The 22,305-nt window shown below is 40.7% G+C and overlaps 1 protein-coding gene across 1 annotated transcript in view; it reads left to right on the forward strand.

Annotated features, from left to right (window-relative positions):
- The window catches only part of ACVR1 (activin A receptor type 1), a 126,714-nt gene that overhangs the window by 57,848 nt on the left and 46,561 nt on the right, over positions 1-22,305 (forward strand). Inside the window, exon 3 of the mRNA XM_029225033.1 lies at positions 12,675-12,748. Within this exon, the coding sequence (XP_029080866.1) occupies positions 12,682-12,748 (67 nt within the window). The 5' untranslated portion in view covers positions 12,675-12,681. The remainder of the gene's footprint in view (positions 1-12,674; positions 12,749-22,305) is intronic.

Below are 22,305 nucleotides of genomic sequence, written 5' to 3' on the forward strand. Positions count from 1 at the left end.
AACACTGATCAGCTTTTAGATGATATTTGGAGGAGGAATACTTTTAATTTTGTTACATGAGATGTTGGTTTTATAGTTATGTTTAGAATAAGTCCTTATCTGTTAAAGAATTTGTGGGTGAAATGATGTGAGTTCTGGGATTCTCATTAAAATACATCAGAAAGAAAATGGGCGGAATAGAGGAAATAAGATTTCTTATTTTTGGAACTGAGTGGTAGGATGTGGCTTATTTTTGAAACTGGGAGGTCAAAAATAGGGTTTATTATCCTTTTTCTCAATGTAACTTGAAATGCCTGTTATGCAAAATTTTTTAAAATTAATTTTATAAACAGTGAAAAGACAAGGACCTACGATAGGGAAAGAAGGTGATAAGGAAGGAATATTCAGGGAAGTGGAAAAATGAGTAAAGAATCCTAACCTGGTGGTTCCGTTTGGCTCAGTGGCCTTGAAGCTGGCTAACATCTTGAATGAGAAGAAGGGAGGGCTGAGATGTGAGGCCTCAAGGGAAACCAGCGTTTAAGATACGAGTGGCAGAAGAGGAAACTCCCATCCAAGGAAACTGAGCAGATCCAACCCATAAAAGTAAAGATAGCAGAGAGATGGAGCCTCTGAATCCCAGCTAGGGAAGAACCTAGGGAATGGACCAGTTGATGCCACCCTCAGCGTTCTCAGCATCACCCAAATTGCTGGGGGACTGGGGGATTCCTAGGCCTCAGGTCAATCAAATACAAATCTTGGTGGGTGAGGCTTTAGAGTCTGACTTCTGAGGAAGCTCCCCTGTGAATCTGAAGGATAAGGTAAGGTTACAAAGAGTTAGAACCTTAGCCAGAGGCATTTTGGTGATGGACCGGATGGAGAGGGGAGATGTGGAAGGAGCTTTGTGTAGTGCTCTTTCTAGAAAGTTTTCTGCGAGGGTATGAAGAGGGTAGATATGGGAGGACTTGGGGCCGAGGGAGGTGGTGGTTGCTGAAATAGTTGTTGCTTATAATAATGTAAGAGAGGTTTGCCTGTAAATGTGGAGGATGTGAATGGTTCCTTATGCAGGATGATGACTGAGTGGTCAGGCCAAGCATGAGGTTAGGCGCCCCCCCCACCCCCCACCCCAGTACCAGATAGGTTATTTTTATTTTTATTTTTTTGCGGTACGCGGGCCTCTCACTGTTGTGGCCTCTCCCGCTGCGGAGCACAGGCTCCGGACGCGCAGGCTCAGCGGCCACGGCTCACGGGCCCAGCCCCTCCGTGGCATGTGGGATCTTCCCGGACCGGGGCACGAACCCGTGTCCCCTGCATCGGCAGGCAGACTCTCAACCACTGCGCCACCAGGGAAGCCCGGTAGGTTATTTTTTTGCCAAGCACGTGAGTTTTGACGGTTTGGGGAAAGCTTGAAAATGGTCATCATGAATTAGATGTTCTTTCTATTTGTTAATATTTTGAATTACACATTAAAGGAGGAGAGGTACTCAAGACTTTGCATAGGGACCTCTGCTTCTCAAGTTCTGACTGGGCCTTTGGGCCCCTCCCCGAGGAAGAAGGAAAGAGTGGGGTTTTTACGGCTGACGTTGGCCCTGTTTTCTTATTCAGCACTCCTGCTCTTCTTCACATTCTGTTTTCTCTTTTTTGGTTTCCTTTTCTTCGTGTTCAGGTGACACTCTTATACGCGTAGAACCTCCAAGAGGGGTTGCCTGGTACAGGGTGGTGCTTTCCAGTTATTTGCTTTGGGACTGACTGTTGGAGGGATCCCTACATTTTCTGGATTTCCTAATGTCTGACTTCGAAGGTTGTGGGGAGAGGACTGAGGTGAGTACCCTGTTCCTCCTGTTTTTCTCTGCCTCCATGTCTTTGTTCTTCATAATAGGTTGGATTCATCATTTCTGCCCCGTAGGCTTTCTACCTCTGTGTACTTGGGAGCATCTTCTGTCTCCTAGATTTCGTTTCTTTCTCCCCACTTAGTAGAGTGCATTTATTTTTACTTTTAACATGCCATTAATTTCTAATTTAGGTCAATTGAGCATTTTGATTTTTTTAAAAAATAAATTTATTGATCTTATTTATTTTTTTGGCTGTGTTGGGTCTTCGTTGCTGCGTGCGGGCTTTCTCTAGTTGTGGCGAGCGGGGACTACTCTTCGTTGCAGTGCGCGGGCTTCCGCGGGCTTCTCACTGCGGTGGCTTCTCTTGTTGCGGAGCATGGGCTCTAGGCACGCAGGCTTCAGTAGTTGTGGCACGTGGGCTCAGTAGTTGTGGCGCACGGGCTTAGCTGCTCCGCGGCATGTGGGATCTTCCCGGACCAGGACTTGAACCCGTCCCCTGCATTGGCAGGCGGATTCTTAACAACCGCGCCACCAGGGAAGTCCGAGCGTTTTGGTTTGGGTGGGTGGTTTTTTGGTTATGAAAGTTTTCTGGTCTCTTTCTGTGTGGTATCAGAGCCTCTCCCTGTCTTATTTCCCCTCCTCCTTGTTTTCTGTTGTGGTTACTTCGATGCTAACTTGTTCCACTTGTACACTGACCCTGTGTACACGGCTCATTTTCTTTCTCATGATCATATTTATACTTTTGATGGATATATTTAAATGAACAGCTGTGCATTTGTTGAGTCATACCACAATTATCTGATTCTGCTTTAGCTGCTCCAGGGGCAAAAGCATATTTCAAGCTAAGTTGTGAGAGAATTCCGTTAATCACATTCTAACTGGGGGACGGGAGAGGAGAAAGACCACTACGAAAAGTCTTTTTAAAGATGAATGTTAATTAGTTGTTCAGTTATTTTAGAATAGATTGATTTGGTTGCTATTTAAGGTGTCACCTGAAGAAACTTTATAACGATGTAAATAACTATAAAGGTTTAATGATATCAGCCAGGCTAAATTCTCTGGAATTGTTGATGTGGGGATAAACTTAGTAGCTGGTTTATTTAAATAGATAAGCGGTCTTTAAAAGAGTTTCTTTCTGTAAAGACTGGTGTTCTTGACTCAGCATTCCTTGAATTCATTGGCTAAATATTTTGTTTTAAGCTTCCTGAACAGATAACATATGATACAGAAAATGTTACTTCTTTTTCTTCAAATCTATTAATTGCTAATTATAACCTCTGATTGAGTCTTTGGCTTCCATCAGCCAGATCTATTTTTCTCTTGACACTTCCTCAGGGTTTTCTGAAGGTTATTAATAGGCATGGAAGCATGGCTTTCCAAATAGCGTCAATAACTGTTAGGAGACTAGTGGCGGGAAGAGTGGGGGGAGATGATATGTCAATTCCTGACTCGTAGGAGGTGTATTTTCAAGCTACAGAAGCTGTCTCAGAGGTCACTGGGGATGGCTCTGGGCAGATCAGCTGGTGTCTGCAACTAGAGATCCAAGCAGTCCTATCCAAATGGGATACTGTCCACCAGGGAGTTGTCTGCTATACCCTGAGTCTGCCAGCCGTCTTTTGGTTTGGCTGCTTCTCTTGGATGGCACCCTTGAAAACTGAAATCCAGGTTACAAATGATATCTTTTAATTTATTTCCAATACCTGGTTGCAGCTATATTACATTGAGGATGAAGAGCAGCCCTCTACCCCAGTCATTTCCTGGCCAGCCTGTAAAACATTCCTTAAACCTCACTCTCCTCTCCCCACCCAAACCAAAGTGTAACGTAGACTAAGATGTCAGAATTAATGTGTTTTAATTTCCATTGAGTGCCTCGTATGTGCCAGGATGGCGATGTAGCCATGATCCAGGCAGAATTCTCACTCTCACGCTGCTTAAATTTTGGTGTGTGCAGTAAGGACGGATGGGAGAGGGAGAGACACAATAAAGACCAATAAACTAATACATAAATGACAGATGTCACGCAGCGTTAAGTGCTGTGAAGAAGACGGCAGGGCGCTGTGGGCTGAGCCTGGGGAGGTCTGAGGCAGGAATGGGCTTGAGTGTGTGTGGGGTACGGAGGAGAAGGGCTCTGGTCAGACTGGTGTATAAAGGGTGGTTTTTCTCACCTCCACAGAAATCTGCTCTAGTGCCTCCCATTTTAAAAAGAGAGAGAGAAATAGACCTCCTTGGTGCTGACGTCTTTTTTATTTAATTCCCCCCCCCCCCACCCTTCAAATTATTACGCGTTAGTCACATTAGCCTTAGAATTGGGACAGTTGTGTCAGATGGCAGTGCCTGAGATACCATTTGTCTGGTAACAGGAGGGATAGGAAGGGTCTGCACTCTTAGGCTAAAGGGGAAACTGCAGGCAGTGAGAAATGCAGCAGAGGGCCGAGAAGGCATCTAACTGAGGGCTTTGGGAGGAGGTGGGATTTTAGATGAACTTCACAGTTACTCATCTAAGAGTTTCACTGGTGGAGTTGGGGGTGAGGGTAGGGGGAATAACAGGGTCCTCTCTACCGGTAGGTTAAAAAAATAAATAAATAAAATAAAAGAAAGTCCCAGTTTGTAAACTGGAGGGAGAGGAGCCCTGAGCTGCCTAAGAGAATAGAACAAAACAGCTGGGAGATGATGGGTACTATCAGTTGAAACAAAGCGGAGAGCCGTGGCTATTTGATACAGAGGGAACGAAGTGGAAGACGAGGGACAGTTTCCATGTAGTCAAGCGCGTCAAAATAAAACCGAGACTTGAGATACCAGTAAGGCATGCCGTGGGTGATCAAAACATTGGAATCTCAGAAGCTTAGCTTAGTTATTATCTTTATATTTGGTAGGGGTGTAGCAGAGTCAGTTTCGTCCTGTATACAATTAAAGTAAGTCTACTGGGGTTTCTTCGGTTCTAACATGGTAGCTTATCCTTTTACTTATTTTCATTCAGTTAAGCCTCATTTACCTACCCTTGCCTTTTTTTTTTTTTAAACCAGATTATATTATTCTTTTCCTGGCCTTTCCAAACCATATCTTGGGTCCATCTGTCACAGCTGGAATGTTTGTAGTGTAACTCTTTCAGTCAAAACCCTTTCTTTCCTGAAATAATCTGTAATTATTTCCTCTAACTACAGGATGAACTGATCCAGGGGCTGGATTTCAGTACTATAGGACTTGTCCAAGAAGCTATTTGTATTCATCTATCTTGAAAGATCAAATTACATGCTAATATTCTGAAAGTAACACCCCACCAGAAACCCTCCCGCAGCAGTGAAGTCTATATAAAACCAAGCCCTGGCAACTTGCACATTGCCAGTTCAGACAGAGTGTGGTGTTAAAAATATTTCACAGGTCATTTGTGAACTGGAGAAAAGACCCTGACTTAACTTATATGGTATGATGCTTTGGTTTAGCCTTTCTATGCAGCTATACCTGACAGCCCATGTCTCTCTCCACCCTTTCCAAAGTCCCAGGTAGTTTGGAGCAAGCTGTCCTTGGGTTCTCTCTCTGCTTGTTGACCATAGAAGAGACATAACTATTGTCACATAATGGCTGATTTTTGTCCCCCTTGGAGGTGGTGGTTGTAAGTATACCTTCCCTCAAGATTGTATGTTTAGAGTCTGTCTTGCTGGATCTAATTTGCCCCCCAAATGTGCCCGACCTAACGCTAATGCCTGTTCTTATTTTATGATGCGTCACAAGAGAACTGGGGATGGAAGGGAGGAGGTAGCAACCACTTGTGTACTAGCAACGTGGCTTGTCTTTCCTTTCACATCAAGATTTTTTTTTTTCCCCCCCTCAGGGGCAGGGGAGATAATCCGAGGTTACAGGGTGTATGAAATTAATTTGAGGTTAGAGAAATGCAAAGACGGCATGATAAAGGTGGCCCAAATAACCATGAGTAAAGATTGTTTTCTGAGAGGAAAATCAAGATGGGTAAAGCGCACAACGTGTTGAAGCTTGGATAAAATGTTAAGGAGGACTATGGTTAGTTCCATAGCTTAGGAAGCTAAACTGTGGCTGGCTGGTTTAATGAAGGTTGTGAGCGTTTGTTAATTAGGACCTGAACTCTGGTCACATGGCTTTGGGTTTGACTTTGTGTGCTCGAGCAAGGTACTTCTAGCTACCCATTTTCTTATCTGTAAGCTGGGATTAATAGGAGTATTTCTTTTAGAGTGTTTTGGGGAGAGGTTGAAAGAGATAATACGTAGGATCCCTAAGCACGGCGCCTGGATGCTTAGTAAGTGGCACTGCTGTTGCTGTAATAATGATGTGCTGTTGACAGATGACCAAGGGAAAGCAGAATCACTCTACTGCTTTTCTGCTTTGCCTCTACCTTTTATATTAAAGAGAAAGATTTGTTTTTTCTTATGGAAGGCATAGCATAGGCCATATAAAAGAGACGTAAAGAAAAAACTGTCATGGAACAGTTGTGATAGCCCTCACCGACGGTGAGTGAGCGACTTCACGTGGATGGTGAAAAAGTCATTCAAAATAGGGATGGGTGAATGCACAATCCATCTTTCAAGATTCTTTCTAACTTGGAGAGTGTTAGAAATTGAATTGAGAAGAGCATCAAGAAAGTCCCTATTGAACGAGTAGGTGCTCAGTAGATTATGTGTTGAACAAATGGACAAACCAAATGAGTCTAGGCCACCAGGCCAGACAAATGAACATTTCGTAGAATCTTCTGATGGGAAAGAATCTCAGGGTTCATCTTATAGCTTTGCTTTCATCCTCAGCATACAGATAACAAGTTGTTTGCTGTTCATAACTTTAGGTTTGAGAAATATCTTTTATTCTTATAGTAGATTATCAACTAGATTGCTTAATATGAGTTCTAAAGGTTGAATATAGAAGTGCAGTATACTCCTGGTTATTCTGTGACTGACATCAAAATGCTTTGTGATTTTTGGGGGGATGTATTGCAGTATATCTGTGGCTTTATCCAGCTGTAAAATTGTGATGAGCGAAAGAAGTGCCAAACTTGGTCTCAAGCCCACATGTGTTAAAAATTGAGCTAAACGCTAGCTCCCTGACTGGATGTCAGTCTGATCTATAAATGGAGTTTGAAAAGTACCATAGGATTTGGAAAGCAGCTCTGTTTTGCCCTGGTGGTTTGCCTGTTTTGAGTACAATATCATGGGACTGTTCTGTCTCCCAAGGGAGTAGTCCTGAGACACTGTAAAAGATGGCACTGATTTAAGACCCGAGGTCCCTAACCTTTTTCTGCATAGCTCTTTGCCATGTGTCTGAAATATTAAGATCAGTTACCAGGGCTAGAGGGCTTTATCCAAGAACAGAAAGGAGGTGGTATATACTGGGGCAAAGATTTATACTCCAAACCCTTCAGATAATATTCTGTAACCCCCATTAGCCTATGAGTTTTTGCAGTCAGGGATTTTAGCCTTAGAGTATTGCATAAGGATTTGGTTGGACCAAAAGGAGATGGACGCTGGAGTACCTTCTGATCACAGTTTTATGTCTCATTTAAAAAGTATTTCGTTGTGCACATAAAGTATTATTCCTACATGAAATAGATATCTAATGCCTTCTCCCTTGACCACTAGACTTATTGTTGACTTCCTTGATGTTAGAGAGTTTAAAGAGATTTCTAAACCTGTGGAGCAGTAACATTTTTGTCAGGTATCGAGCCAATGCCCAGCCTAAAATATCTGGTGCCATCTGGTTACCTGGTATGGTAGAAGGACTGATCATTTAAGAGTAAGGCAGTGCTTCTCAAAGCATGGTCTGAGATCCTCTGGAGTTTCCAAGACTTTCTCAGGGGTTCCACAAGGTCCTCCTTCTTCCAGTCACATAGACGTCTTCATGTACGAAGTTGGATTCTCTTTTCTTCAGCTGATACAACATGTCATTCCAGATTGAATGCAGAATCATACATGAGAATCCAGTTGCCTTCTGCTAAAGCAAACATTATAGAGATTTGCAAAAATGCAAAGTAATGCCACTTTCCTCATTAGAGCTTTCTGTGGGGGAAAATACAGTTCTTTTTTTAATTTAGAAAAAATAGAGTAATATATTTATTGTTACTTTAAAACAAACACAGTATTTAAAACATTCTCCATTTTAATTTCCAATAGAGTAAATATTGGTAGAAATAACTTACATAGACAAGTTCCTTAGAGTCCTCAATAATTTTCAAGAGTATAAAGAGATTCTGAGACCAAAAATTTTTAAAACTATTGGAGTAAAGCATCCCTGAACTATTGAATTATTGCCACTCTCTTTTCCCACTACCCGTTCATCTTTTTGGCCAGCCCACATCTGAAACTCCTTAGCCAAAAATACTTGAGTGCAAGGGAGTTGAAAATTACTTGTATAGACAATGTTTCCTTTTTAGTATATTTAAAAATTCAAAGTAGATCCTTGGGGCTTCAAGTTGGGACTTCAGCATATTGATGTTCTTTATATGTAAAATATGATCGGGACATTTATTCCAGAACATTCTCCTCCCTACATTTCTTTTCCCTTTCCTTTTGAAAGTACCATTTTTAATAGCTGAATTAACTGGTCAGCAGAGACACTCCAGACACTGAACAGAATGGCAACCAGTAAATGCTGCTGACATTTTTTTCCCAAAGATTTTTGGCAGATTTTGAGCTATCTATCTATAAACAGCAGATTAGTTTGGAAGACTGAATTTATACCTCCTTTTTTTCCCTGTTTTCCATTTAGGAGCCTAAATTATTGTTTTAATTTTGCTTGCACAATAATAATCAGTTAAAAGGTGTTTAGGGGCATGGGCTTTTGTTGGCTTTGTGACAGGAAAAACTGTCAATCGTGATGGTCTTTTAGAATTCTTTTTTAAAATAGTGAAAGAATTCTTGATTTCGAAGCTTGAAACTTGTTAACTGCTGACTTTTATTATTACCTGAACTAAATTCTAGAGATTAGAGTTAAGAGAGATGATAAATGTCTTAATCCTGCTATTCCTTTGCAGGTGTGTATATGCTTTTGTGTTCCGGGGGGGGGGGTTAATTTCTAATTCTTTGGAAATTAAAGTTAAATTGAGCCGATTAGTTCAGGGAGAATTTGAATTCAATGAGTATTAAATGTGCACCTACTTGGCTCTAGTAGCGATGAACAAAATAGACAATAGATTTTACTACCATGAAGTTTACAGTCCAGTGAGGGAGACAGATGTTCAAAAGCACACACTCAAATATGAATATGTAATTATTAATTATGATAAGTGCTATAAATAAAAATTAACACAGTGGTGTATGAGAGTGTAATGAGAGCATATGAGGGTTTAGGCAAGCTTCTAGAAGGAAGTGACATTTAAGTTGAGGCTTGAAGGTTGAATAGGAATTTGCCAGGTTGGGTCCTGAAAGAAGGGCTCAATCACTGGGAGCTTCATATATACAGAGGTCCAGAGATAGGCAGGGAGCTGGCTAGTTGGTGTGCCTGGGAGAATGGGGTGGAGAGGGGCCTTGACAACAACAAATGTAGGGAGGTGAGTAGGGGGCTTACTAGGGCTTACCATGTTTTACCCAGGTTCTGGCCAGGGGCTACCTCTCCAGCCTTCTTGGGTTTTCTCTCCTTATCACTCTTCTCTCTAGGCTCCCTATGTCCTAGCCTGGTGTTTTTTTTTCACATGTGATATATGTTTTAAGTCCTCAGGAAACACCAAGCTTCCCCTGGGCACAGGACCCGTGTAGAAGCCGAGAAGCTGTGCCTTTTTCCTTAAATGCCCTCCTGTCTCCACCACAGAGTGCTCCCCACCCCAACACAAACACACACATACACACACACACACACACACATACACAAGAGCTCACATACTCTTATCCTTTTTGTAGTACCTTCTACTCACCTTTCTGGTTCCTGTTTAAATATAATCTACCCTGTTTATATATAATCTCCTCCACCCTCCAAAAAATCTTAAATTGTTTTGTTAGCAGTCTTATTTAACCATGTTTCTTTCTAACACTTAATTCAGTTTTTAATTGTGCAGTCTTTTGGATGATTATTTGACTACCACCATAGATAGATTGTGTAAGTTCTGTAATAGTAAGGACCATGTTTGTATATCTTTATCATTCTAAGTTTCTAATTTCTAGTACATAGCAGGCTCTCAATAGTTGTTGAGGGAAGGGAGGGAGGGAGGGAGGGAGGAAGGAAGGATGGAAGGAAGGAAGGACGGACTGGGAATTCAAAGATAAGACTGAGATATATAGTTCAATACTTTTCAAAGGCTTTTAATTGATATATCCCATCAGTTAAAAAGTTTTTTGAGGGCTTCCCTGGTGGCGCAGTGGTTGAGAGTCCGCCTTCCGATGCAGGGGACACAGGTTCATGCCCCGGTCCGGGAGGATCCCACATGCCGCGGAGCGGCTGGGCCCGTGAGCCATGGCCGCTGAGCCTGCGCGTCCGGAGCCTGTGCTCCGCAACGGCAGAGGTCACAACAGTGAGAGGCCTGCGTACCGCAAAAAAAAAAAAAAAAAGTTTTTTGAGTGTGTACCCTCAATATGTATGTTGCTTATAAGTTTTATATAAAGTAAAACTATGTGTTATAAGACATACATAAAATAGAAATTTTAAAAAGATTTAAGATGAAATATTTGAGGTATGGCTAATGGTAATGACATTGTATTATTGACAAAAATCTCAGGCTACTCAGGATAATGTTTATTGTTTATGATACTGGATGCAAATCAGTTTTTAATGTATTTTTGAATTCTGAATTTGGTGAGCCTGCTTCATGTCACAGTGAACTGAATGTTAATTGCTTTTGTTTAAACTGATTAACAAAGAACTGCTAGGAATAGCCATATAAGTTCCACCATTTTCTTACTCTTCTCTGGTACTTTCATTAATAACATATTCAATCTGTAGTTTCTTTAATGGATTTAGAACACTTGCAATTTGGGGAGGGCTCATTTCATTATATCTAGCCATTACAACCTGTAATTCCACTTCAGTAAACCCTCAAGAGTATATGTAGCACATGGCTGTATTCTATAAGCAAACAATGTCCACTCTTTCACATTGTGTAACTCCCACTTCTTCTGCAAGATACCTCTTGTAGTGGACTGTCCTAAGGGACTGAGACAGAGACCAAATAAAGGATCAAGTTATTTATCACTCTGTTAGATTAAATCAGTTTTTATAAGATACAAGTTTTAGTATTTTCATCCCATAATTTAATGCATTGTCTTGTGTGGCCCTTGGATGCATGCACCCCTTTTGGGGGCAAGTAGGCTAGTGCTGGAGATTGACATAGACAAATAATTGATTCGGAGTGGTGTTAGACCAGTGCTGGGGGGTTGAAATCCCTGCTGATGGAGAGGTGTTGCACCAAGCATTTGCCTTTTGAGCTAGATCGTGGATGACAGGAAGAGGGAGTTGGGTAGGAGAGAGGTGGAGGGGGGAGGCTCAAGGCATCTGGGGTGGAGGGAACCAACAGTGTGTTTCTGTTCAAAGGCACAGAGATGAGATGGTGATGGAAGGGTCAGTACTGGTTATGAGGGTTCCAGGGTGAGGTGAGGCATTTGCATTTATATCAAACAAGGGCTTGCTCTAGAAAAGATCTATGTGAACATGGAAATAATAGCAATAATAACAACAACAACAGTAGAAAGGGAGTCACTCAAGTTCCATGTGCTTTTAAAAATGTAAAAGGAAGGTCCATTAAACTCTCCTTTACTCCCTTCCCTCACCTTGCTGTTAGAGAAGGGTTAGTCTGAAATACAGCTGTAGACAAATTGAAGTGAGGGATGGTAAGATAGAATAGAGGTGCGGGGAATGAACAGTCAGACTCCTAACCAAAAAACTGATTTTAAGAAGATGAGTCAGAAGGTGTCCATTCCAAACAGCTTAGATAGCAGTGGGCTTTTGCTCTTTTCTTTGAAGCTTTAAGAGTAAGATAGCACATGAACCTATTCACTAAAGAACTTTACCCGTTTTCTCTTTATTTTACCATCCAGAAAATTGCAGCTAGTTCAAGGTTTAATTGTTTAAAATTATTCTTTGTAATAAAGAATTAGTATAGCCAAACTCTCATCATATTTCCAAAATTTTATAGGAATTATTCAGATGGAAAAGTTCTTTGTTGTAACCCCTTGACTCAGAACATTGAGCTTCTGCCAATGTAGTTTTAGGGCAATATCAACTTAAAATTTATATCAAGTATCTTATTTTCTCTCTGTTATAGTTTCATATATTAAGATTTTATATGATTTCTTCATGTCTTGATTGCGTCTATGCTTTGTTAAATTTGAGGTTAATGTAAGAATACATTGCTTTGCCATAGATGAGGGATAAGTTACAGTTTTGTGTTTTGTTTTCTTTTTTTTTCTTTTTCGGGGCTGTGTGATGATGTAGGTTGCTTCACCTCTAATCCTTTTAAAGGAAGGCTCAAACATAGTAATTGGGTTTGGATTATTCAGGCACTTAATCTTTAACATGGTGTCAGAACAGCCTGTTCGTGCTTCTTAGAGTATTTAACTTGGTGCCAATCTTCCATTCCGTGGCATAAAATAAAATTCAAACCTAAAGTCCTTTAGGAATGCCTGGCCTTACAGCTGAGGATTTTTCATGTCCCTTTTGAGTTCTTTGTAAGTGGGTAGACTCAGGGAAAGTTGCCTCAGAGTGGCCACCAGTAGGAGGTAAATCTGATTAACTCTTTAAGATGATTTATTTAGATCCATGTAAAGGGTATATGTTTAAGTGTACTAAGAAATAAGGCAACATATGTGAGGGGGATTTGTAAGAAAGGCCTTGAATGGCAGTTTGAAGATGGTATGCTTAATTTAATTTGTCATCCTACAGTTAAATTTTGTTGTTTCACTGATATCTCTTTTTTTCCCTCCACAGTTGTACAATGGTAGATGGAGTGATGATTCTTCCTGTGCTAATGATGATTGCTCTCCCTTCCCCTAGTATGGAAGGTAAGTGGCTCACAACTATTTGGGGTCGGACGAGTATACTGTGTATTGTTTGGCTTACTGTAAACTAGTTTCTTCTTAATCCTATCAGACTTAGCAATCCTCCCCTCCCCCCATTTTTAAGACTTTATTTTTTTAAAGCTGTTTTTTAGGTTCACAGCAAAATTGAGAGGACGATACAGAGATTTCTCATATACCCCCTGCCCCGACGCATGTATAGCCTCCCCCATTGTCAACATCCCCCCAACCAAAGTGGTACATTTGTTAAAATTGATGAACCTACATTGACACATCATAATCACCCCAGTCCGTAATTTACATTAGGGTTCACTCTTGGTGGTGTACATTCTGTGGGTTATAATGACATGTATAATGACATGTATCCATCATTATAGTATCATACAGAGTATTTCACTGCCCTAAAAATCCTCTGAGCTCCACCTATTCCTCTCTCTCCACCTCTGCAACCCCTGCCAACCACTGATTCTTTTACTGCCTCCATAGTTTTGCCTTTTCCAGAATGTCATGTAGTTGGATTCATACAGTATACATAGCCTTTTCACATTGGCTTCTTTCACTTAGTATTTTACATTTAAGGTTCCTTCGTGTCTCTTCATGGCTTAGTAGTTCATTTCTTTTTAGTGCTGAGTAATGTTTCATTGTCTGGATGGACCACAGTTCATTTATCCATTCACCTACTGAAGGCCATCTTGATTGCTTCCAAGTTTTGGTAATTATGAATAAAGCTGCTATAAACATCCATGTGCAGGTTTTTGTGTAGATATAAGTTTTCAACTCCTTTGGGTAAACACCAGGGATTGTGATTGCTGGATTGTATGGTAGAGTATGTTTAGTTTTGTTAGAAACTGCTAAGCTGTCTTCCAAAGTGGCTGTTCCATTTTGCATTCCCACCAGCAACGTATGAGAGTTCCTATTGTTCCACATCCTCACTAGCATGTGGTGTTATCAGTGTTCTGGATTTTGGCCATTCTTATAGGTATGTGGTGGTGTCTCATTGTTTTAATTTGCATTTCCCTGATGATGTATGATGTGGAGCATCTTTTCGTGTGCTTATTTGCCATCTGTATATCTTTACTGAGGTGTCTTTAAGGTCTTTGGCCCATTTTTTATTTGGGCTCTTTGTTTTCTTATTGTTGAGTTTTCAGAGTTCTTGGTATATTTTGGATAACAGTCCTTTATCAGATATGTCTTTTGCATATATTTTCTCCCAGTCTGTGGTTTGTCTTGTCATTCTTTTGACATTATCTTTCACAGAGCAGAAGTTTTAATTTTAATGGAGTCCAGCTTATTAATTATTTTTTTCATGGATCATGCCTCTAAAAAGTTATTGCCCAAAAAAAAAAAAAAAGTTATTGTCATACTCAGTGAGGTAATGTAGGTTTTCTCCCATGTTATCTAATAGGAGTTTTATAGTGTTGTGTTGTACATTTAGTTCTGTGATCTGTTAATTGAATAATTTTTATGAAGGGTATAAGGTCTGTGTCTAGACTTCTTTTTGTTTTGCATGTGAACATCCCCTTTTTATACATATTTGATAATACCCCTTGATTTTCTTGGAGTGCAACCTATACACACCGTACCTTTCTTATAAACATAAATTTTAAAAATTCACTATAATTCGCTATCTGAAATGAAGAGAAAATTCTCTGAAAATAATATGTAATTAAATATGTCATATAATTAAAATAGTACGTATAGACAAATGTATATAATCTAGTGTAGTTGGGCATGAGTACACTAGAAGATGTAATGAAGTAACAAATGTTTGTATAAAAATATATACCTATACACACACACACACACACACACACACACACATAATAATCTTTGATGTCTTAGAAAACAGAAAACATTGGTACTAGTGTATTGTATCGGTGACTTAATTATCACAAGGGATCTTGCCTGCAGTGCTTGAATTTTCTGACTTGGTGAACAAATTTTGGTAGAATCCCAACAAAACAGAGAACTGTTTGTCCCTTGATTTACACAGTGGTTATATTTTGAGAAAATTTCGTATACATTAAGACAGTATAAGACATACTTTGTATTTTTATGTATAAAAGAGTTAGGTATTAGGTTCAATTAATTATACAGCGGTTTTCATGTAAATGAATGCCTAGTGGGTGGGCCAGTGAGAACCTGAAGGGGCACAGGGTAACTCTTAGTTGTGTGGGATCACACAGGCATTTTAGGGCCTAACTCATTCTCACTATCCTCCCTTCTCCCCATCTGCAAAAAGCTACTTAGAGATGGCACTGCCTGTGGAGTCCACAAGAGATAATCAAGAGAAAAAGAAAATAAAAGTTGCCTGTAATTCCCTGCACTTACGTGTAATTGCTTTTAGCATGTTGGTGTAAATCTTTCTAGATGTGTAAACAAACTCTTATTTTATTGTGCATTGAGCAGTTTGCACTTTATTTTATAAGAGTTGCTCCATGAGGAGTGGTGCTTACGGTGTGAATCTCAGCCTTGTTGTGATCAGATGGGCCAGTAAGACTAATCCCCCTCTTACAGGCTCTTGGGGGTATAGTGATCAGTTTTATACACTTGATAAGTTTCCAAGGAGGCATCTAATATAAGTTAATGTAGCCAACACTGTGGAAAAATCAGTGCTCGATGTACTAGAAATCTATTTTGTTACATATTAGGTGTATAATATTTGCTCTGTTCCTCCCTCCTTCCCATGTTCATTGACATGTATTATAGTCAGGGAGCCACTAGCCACATACTGAGCACTCAAAGTGCAGCTGATACAAGCCGAGATATGCTTTAAGTGTGAAGTACACACTGGGTTTTGAAGACAATAAAAAATGTGAATTTTATCTGTTCCTTTTTACTACTGTGAAAATTTACAATTATATAAAGCAGCTTACATTAAGTTTCTATTAAAAAACGCTATCGTCAACCACTTTAGATATCCATAGTCTATATTCTTCTCTAAGCAGTGTTGTTTGATACAGTCCAATAATATTGCAATCATTTTAATTAGTGCCAAAAAGATATGAAATAAGGATCCTGCGTGGCAAGTTTAAAGGAGTAGGAGGTGTTTAACCAGAAGAGAGGTTGGGTCCTAGGTTGAAAGAATTACTAAGAAGAAATGGGCTGGGAATATTTGGTGGGTTAACAGTAGTTCTCATCTGAGGGGTTAATTTTATCCCCCAAGGGACACTTGACAATGTCTGGAGACATAATAGGCAAGTTGCTAGGATTTTTCCTCTTTTTAGTTGCTACATAATATGATCAGTTAAAAAAAAGAATGTTGTGAAATGAAGTCCCTCCAAATTCTGTGTGCTCCCCTAGGTACAGTAGCAGTTCTGTGTGGTCAGACAATCCTTCAGGTTTCATGTGCTGTCCTGGTGGACTCTTGGTGTGGGCACGATAGAAAAAAAAAAAAGAGTGGAAGAGAAATTGAGGTGGAAATGTAATACGGATAGAGAAGGGGAAGTGGGAAAGAATGGGGAAAGAGGAGGTGAAAAGGGCATTTATGGAACGGTGTTAGCAACCCAGCCATTGGTTGTTTTTTCCTGCTTTAAGCTCTTAAGCTGCCCAAAGGATCCAGCAAATGACCTCTTACTGCCAGAGTGAAGATCTGTAATGAAACAAGTTAGTCTGGCTGATGGAAATGGATGCCACTAAGGTTTTGCTATTGAATATAACACCAGCACTAGGATGTTTACAGATATGGAAAAGAGCACATCATCCTTTGGTTGCGATAGCTTTTTTTTTTTTATTTTTAAAACAATATCCAGTGAGTGCTACAACCTAGAGTACTCTGATCTTAATAGCGGTGGCCTTAGTCTTGTCTTCCCTCAATGGCTCAACTCCTAGTTAGCTATCAATAGCATATTCTGTGAAAAGACTCTTTGTTTTTGCATATTTACTAGAAAATTTTTTTTAAAAAAACCACTGAGAACTAATTGTAATATACTCAACATTAGTCATAAAGCAAATGTCGAGTACAAAATACTTAACCGAAAGAGGTAAATAACAGGGCAAATAACTAAAAACTTTATATTAGCCTCATAGATTGTCTAGTGCAGAGCTTTAAACTGCCAAGTTTTTTGTTTGTTTTAATTAATTAATTTATTATTTTGGCTGTGTTGGGTCTTCATCGTTGTGCACAGGCTTTCTCTAGTTGCGGCGAGCAGGGGCTACTCTTCCTTGCGGTGTGCGGGCTTCTCATTGTGGTGGCTTCTCTTGTTGCGGAGCACGGGCTCTAGGTGCACAGGCTTCAGTAGTTGTGGCATGTGGGCTCTAGAGCTCAGGCTCAGTAGTTGGGGCGCACGGGTTTAGTTGCTCCACGGCCTGTGGGATCTTCCTGGACCAGGGCTTGAACCCGTGTCCCCTGCATTGGCAGATGGATTCTTAACCACTGCGCCACCAGGGAAGCTCTAGACTACCAAGTTTAAAAGGAAACAGACCCAGGTTTGATGTTTGCAGAGCAGCTACGGCACCTTATTAATTGGGCTTCAGTGGAGCTAATGACATTCTTGGTGCATAAATAAGAAAGTCATAGAGATTTTGTTCTAATATATTTTGTTGGGTATTGTACTCCTCTTAGTCTATTAAAAACAAACAAAAAAACAGAAAGCTTCTTTCCTTTTGTCTCCCCAGTTACTCCCAGATGTCTTTTAAATATTGATTAGATACAGTGTCAACATATCAAATAAGAAGTCCCAAAGAGTACTTTTGGCATAGTTTGACTAGTATGTGTGTACTTTAGAACATTTCTCAATTTCTAAATGGAATTCTAAATGCTCTGGGGCCAAAAAGACCCAGTAAATTTGGAAAATACTGCATACTAGAACTATCTCTTTGATGATTTATAGGTAATATTTATTGAGTGGTTAATATGTGCCCAATGTTGTTTTATGTTTGTTATTTCCCATAATCCTCATCATTACCCTAATGAGATACGTTAGTGGGGATGTGCTTTTGAATTGGTTAAAACTCTTGCTTAAGGTTATACAGCCAACAAAAGGTGTGTTATACTTTGAGGACTGGTATTCAAGAGTTTCAGTCATTATCGGTCATCTTCAGAATTTTGTATTTTTTGGTACCCTAAATTAGCTACATCCACATTCATATTACATCTGGTACATGCTAGAATACAGCTCAATCCAGTCCATTTGAGAGGCTGAGGTGAGGGCTTCCAATAACAAATGATGAATCCCTTTTACCTGGGTTTGTGTTTTTTATTCCTCTCTCATACCAATATTCATTTTTCACGTTCATTATATATACAACTCCAGCTGCAGGAAGATTTTTATTTGCTCTCACAGAGAAGAGCACTTGAGCCCTAATTACCCGTATATCCTTCCTTTTCCTTCCCATTAATAAGACTAATCATGCTCTAATACTGCTATTATGCCACCCGGGAGAAGTCCATTTTTGTTCCAGAACCTACTTGTTTGGTTTTACCTTTGTCCCTGTGAGCATTTGCAGGGACGACCATGACACAAATAACTTAAAGTGGAATACTGCTTCTTCAAAAATATTTCAAAGCTAAGATGACCCACATTTTATTAAATTTGCAAGCCATAGTTAGATTCTATTGCAGCAAGGAAGGCTGGACTTTTGCAGAGTTTCGTTGCAAGAGATTTCGGCCTGTCTTAGAGAAGATTGCTAAGTACTAAATTGTTTTCTGGGTTGACTTGATTTTAGTATTTCCAAAGCCATCACTACTCAGACTTTCCAGCCCAATTACCCAATGAGAGAAGGAAGGAGATCACTTCAATAGACTTTTTGTTAGGGTCCACAAAGGTGCCCCTCTTTGCCACTGGGGGTGAAGAATAGAATAAGCCTTTCTTTGAATTTCTCATTATTGAGAATTCAGGAAGTTCGTGAAGGGGTGAATGAATGTAAGAGAAATGTCTCAGTATTAAATTTGTTGCCCTCATTTCTCAGGACTATAATTTATCCCTTTTGTTCAGAATCAAATCTTTTTCGTTGACACATCATCATATGAGAGATTTGTTGGGGAGAGAGATGAGATGTACTGAGCTGTTGGCCACTATGAGGACCTAAAATGTAAATATCAGGTGAAGCTGTACACTTTTAAGATACTGCTTCTTTATTGTCACATTTTCTCACCTAACAGAATGAGTATATTATTGATGCAAGGTGAGCTGTGACAAAGCTTCCTTTCAGCTTTTCCTTTCTGGGGAATGTTTGTTTCAGCTGTGGGTAGTTAAACTAAAGCCACATCCAATTTTTTTTGTCCCAGTGAACATTATAAAATGTTCATATTCAATGCATTTATATGAGAGGAGTTAGTGGTAGGGTGTGGGGAGGACTCTAAAAATTCAGTCAGGGGCTTCCCTGGTGGCGCAGTGGTTGAGAGTCCGCCTGCCGATGCAGGGGATACGGGTTCGTGCCCTGGTCCGGGAAGGTCCGCCTGCCGCGGAGTGGCTGGGCCCATGAGCCATGGCCGCTGAGCCTGCGCGTCCGGAGCCTGTGCTCCGCAGCGGGAGAGGCCACAACAGTGAGAGGCCCGCGTACCGCAAAAAAAAAAAAAAAAAAAAAAAAAAATTCAATCAGAGTCAAATATTGAATGGATGGGAAAACAAATCCAAGGCCCTAGCTCATTAAATGGTTTCCTTGTGGTCAACAGTGAGTGGGCAGTGCAATAGCTTCTAAGCTTCTGTTTTATAAAGATGGGTCTCAAGGGGGAGAGGGTGGATGCCATCTCCTCTTTATGGAAAAACTGGTGAAGCAGGAGATTTGTAGGGATGGCATGTGTGCTACTTTTGCTCTTGAAAAGTAAACACCGAGGAAAACAAAACATTTAAAAATTAATTTGTAGACTCAAGACGTAGAAAACAAACTTACGGTTACCAAAGGGGAAAGGGGGTGAGGGAGGGATAAATTAGGAGCGTGGGATTAGCAGATACAAATTACTATATATAAAATAGATAAACAACAAGGTCCTACTGTATAGCACAGGGAAATATATTCAATATCCTACAATAAACCGTAATGGAAAAGAATATGAAAAAGAATATAATGTATGTATAACTGAATCACTTTGCTGGGTACTGGAAACTAACACAACGTTGTAAATCAACTATACTTCAATAAAAAATTTTAAAAATTAATTTGTAATTCCCAAACATTACCAACTGTCCTCCAGAACTTCCCTCTGTAGCCCAGCATCACCTCAGGCAAGCTTCGATAGATTATGGTTATATGAAACAGTCATAATTACTCAGAGCTCATGTCGATTCCAAGATAGTGTAAGACACAGGGCAGGGAAGCCTTCAAAGTTTTCACTGTGACTCACAGTAAGAAACATTTTAGAGTTGGACCCAGTGCATCTACATTTAGAAACATTTTGGAGTATGACCCGCATGCATCTGAAAAGAAAATTTCATGAAAGTGATTACTCTTACTATGCTAATGTACTCCTGCTTCTTCTCTTTTTTATTCTATTCAGTTTTATTTCATTTAGAAAGAAAGAAAGAAACCTTGTCTTGAACCACTAAATCAATTTCGCTACCCACAGATGGGTCATAACCCACAGTTTAAGAAAGACACCTCCAGTCTGCTCCCAAGAGCTCGCTGCCGGGAAGTCCTGGCTGCCCTCAGGTGAAAGCTCTGACAGCTAACCCAGATAGTCTCCAGTAAAGCTGGCCCAGACCTTTTAAAATTTATTTATTTATTTATTTTTACGACTTCATGTAGCCTGACCATCCTCTCTCTGCAAGCCAGTGATTTGACAGGAGGAGGGAAGTTTACATATGTGCCTTCTCAGCCGTGGTCATAACACTGGAACAGCTGCTGCCTGATTCTAATCAGCTGAATCTGAGCTCTGCAGAGCTGGGTGTTTCCTAGATCCACGGTAATGCTGCATCTAATTCTTTGTTATGGGTTAGAGGGGAACATGGACTTTCTGAGGATATGTATATTTGGGGCATGTGGGAAGGAGAGAAGGAGGCAGAATGAGAAATTCCTCTTGGAAGGGGGTGGTAAAATTCACCTTAAAGCAAGAACAAAAACCTCTGCTTTTATATATATATATATATATATATATATATATTTTTTTTTTTTTTTTTTTTTTTTTTTTTTTTTGCGGTACACGGGCCTCCCACTGCTGTGGCCTCTCCCGCTGCGGAGCACAGGCTCCGAACCTGCAGGCTCAGTGGCCATGGCTCACGGGCCCAGCCGCTCCGCGGCACGTGGGATCTTCCCGGACCGGGGCACGAACCCGTGTCCCCTGCATCAGCAGGCGGACTCTCAACCACTGCGCCACCAGGGAAGCCCACTCTGCTTATATTTTTTATTCAAACGGTGATTTGGAGCAGGGAGCAGCCTCTTTTATTTATTTGCTGCATTTGTTTACCTTCTGAATTCTGGTATTTACACTAAGCCAGTATAAATGAAAAAAAAAAAATCACACCCATTTGGTAAAGCTATAAGGAAGAGATAGAGAAAAGAAAAAAACCCAACAGTCCAGTTTAACCTTTGGCTCCTGTGACGTATGTAATGCTGCAGGATGCCATGCAGAGTTACACAGTGTTTATCTTTAACATTATGTCCTAGTTCATATGCTTCACGCTGTCAGTTTTGCAAAGGGTTAGGGTGATTTTTGATAATTCAGTGGTGTTGCTAATCAGAGTGTCTTCTGAAGGGAAGGCTCTTGGCCATGCATAGGAATTAAGCCTTTCTCAGGAGAGAGGCAGAGTCAGACACCATCGTGAGCCTCCTTCTTCCTTCTTACTGTGTCTCTGTATGTGGGTTACCTGAGCTCTCAAGAGCCGTTACCGCAGAGCCATGCTTAGCAGTAGCAGCGTGGTGGTGAGAAGTCAGCCATGCAAAGTGAGGCCTAGGGTGAGAGAGGCCAGGACTTGGTGGTGGTGTTTTCTCGCTAGTGTCTAAAACAGCGCCTGGCATGTATTTGGTGGTCAGTGAATATCTGACAAATGAATGAATAAATAATTATCATAATACAGAAAAGGTAATAAGAGACCCAGGAACTGATCTGGGCTGGGGACAGGGTAAGAAAGGACATCATCCTTTCAAAGAATGTATTCCAAGTTTTGGAAAAGAGAATCAGTGATAAGACAATCTTACATTCTTGCAGTTGATAAATTACCATGAGCACACGGGGTAGGCACTGGTGATGTCAACATACCGAGAAGGGGTTTTTGCTGTCAGAGAGTCACAGTCTAGTTGGAGGAGACAAAGGTTACAAGCACAGCACTAGGGGTGTTGGCCGGAAGGGCCTTCATGGCACACCAGGCTGGGATTGGGGACAGGCAGGGTTTGGGAGGATGAACAGGCATTAGACCAGCAAAGGAAGGACTGAGAAGGACTTTTGAGGCAGGGGAAGGGCCAGGCCCAGAGAAGTGGGGGGATACAGGTCACCACCCGGGTGGTCCAGCATGGCCAGAGCAGCCTCCCAGAAGGCATTTGGGTTGAGATTTGAGGCCCTACTAGCCTGGCAGGGCCTTGTGCATGAGGCGTTTGTCTTCGATCCTGAGGGCAGCGAGAACTATTGAAAGATTAATTAGATGCGCTTTGTGTGCTTTGAAAGAATT

This window comes from Monodon monoceros, unplaced genomic scaffold, assembly GCF_005190385.1.
Source record: "Monodon monoceros isolate NGI ecotype Baffin Bay Population unplaced genomic scaffold, NGI_Narwhal_1 Super_Scaffold_16, whole genome shotgun sequence".
Taxonomy (NCBI): Eukaryota; Metazoa; Chordata; class Mammalia; order Artiodactyla; family Monodontidae; genus Monodon; species Monodon monoceros.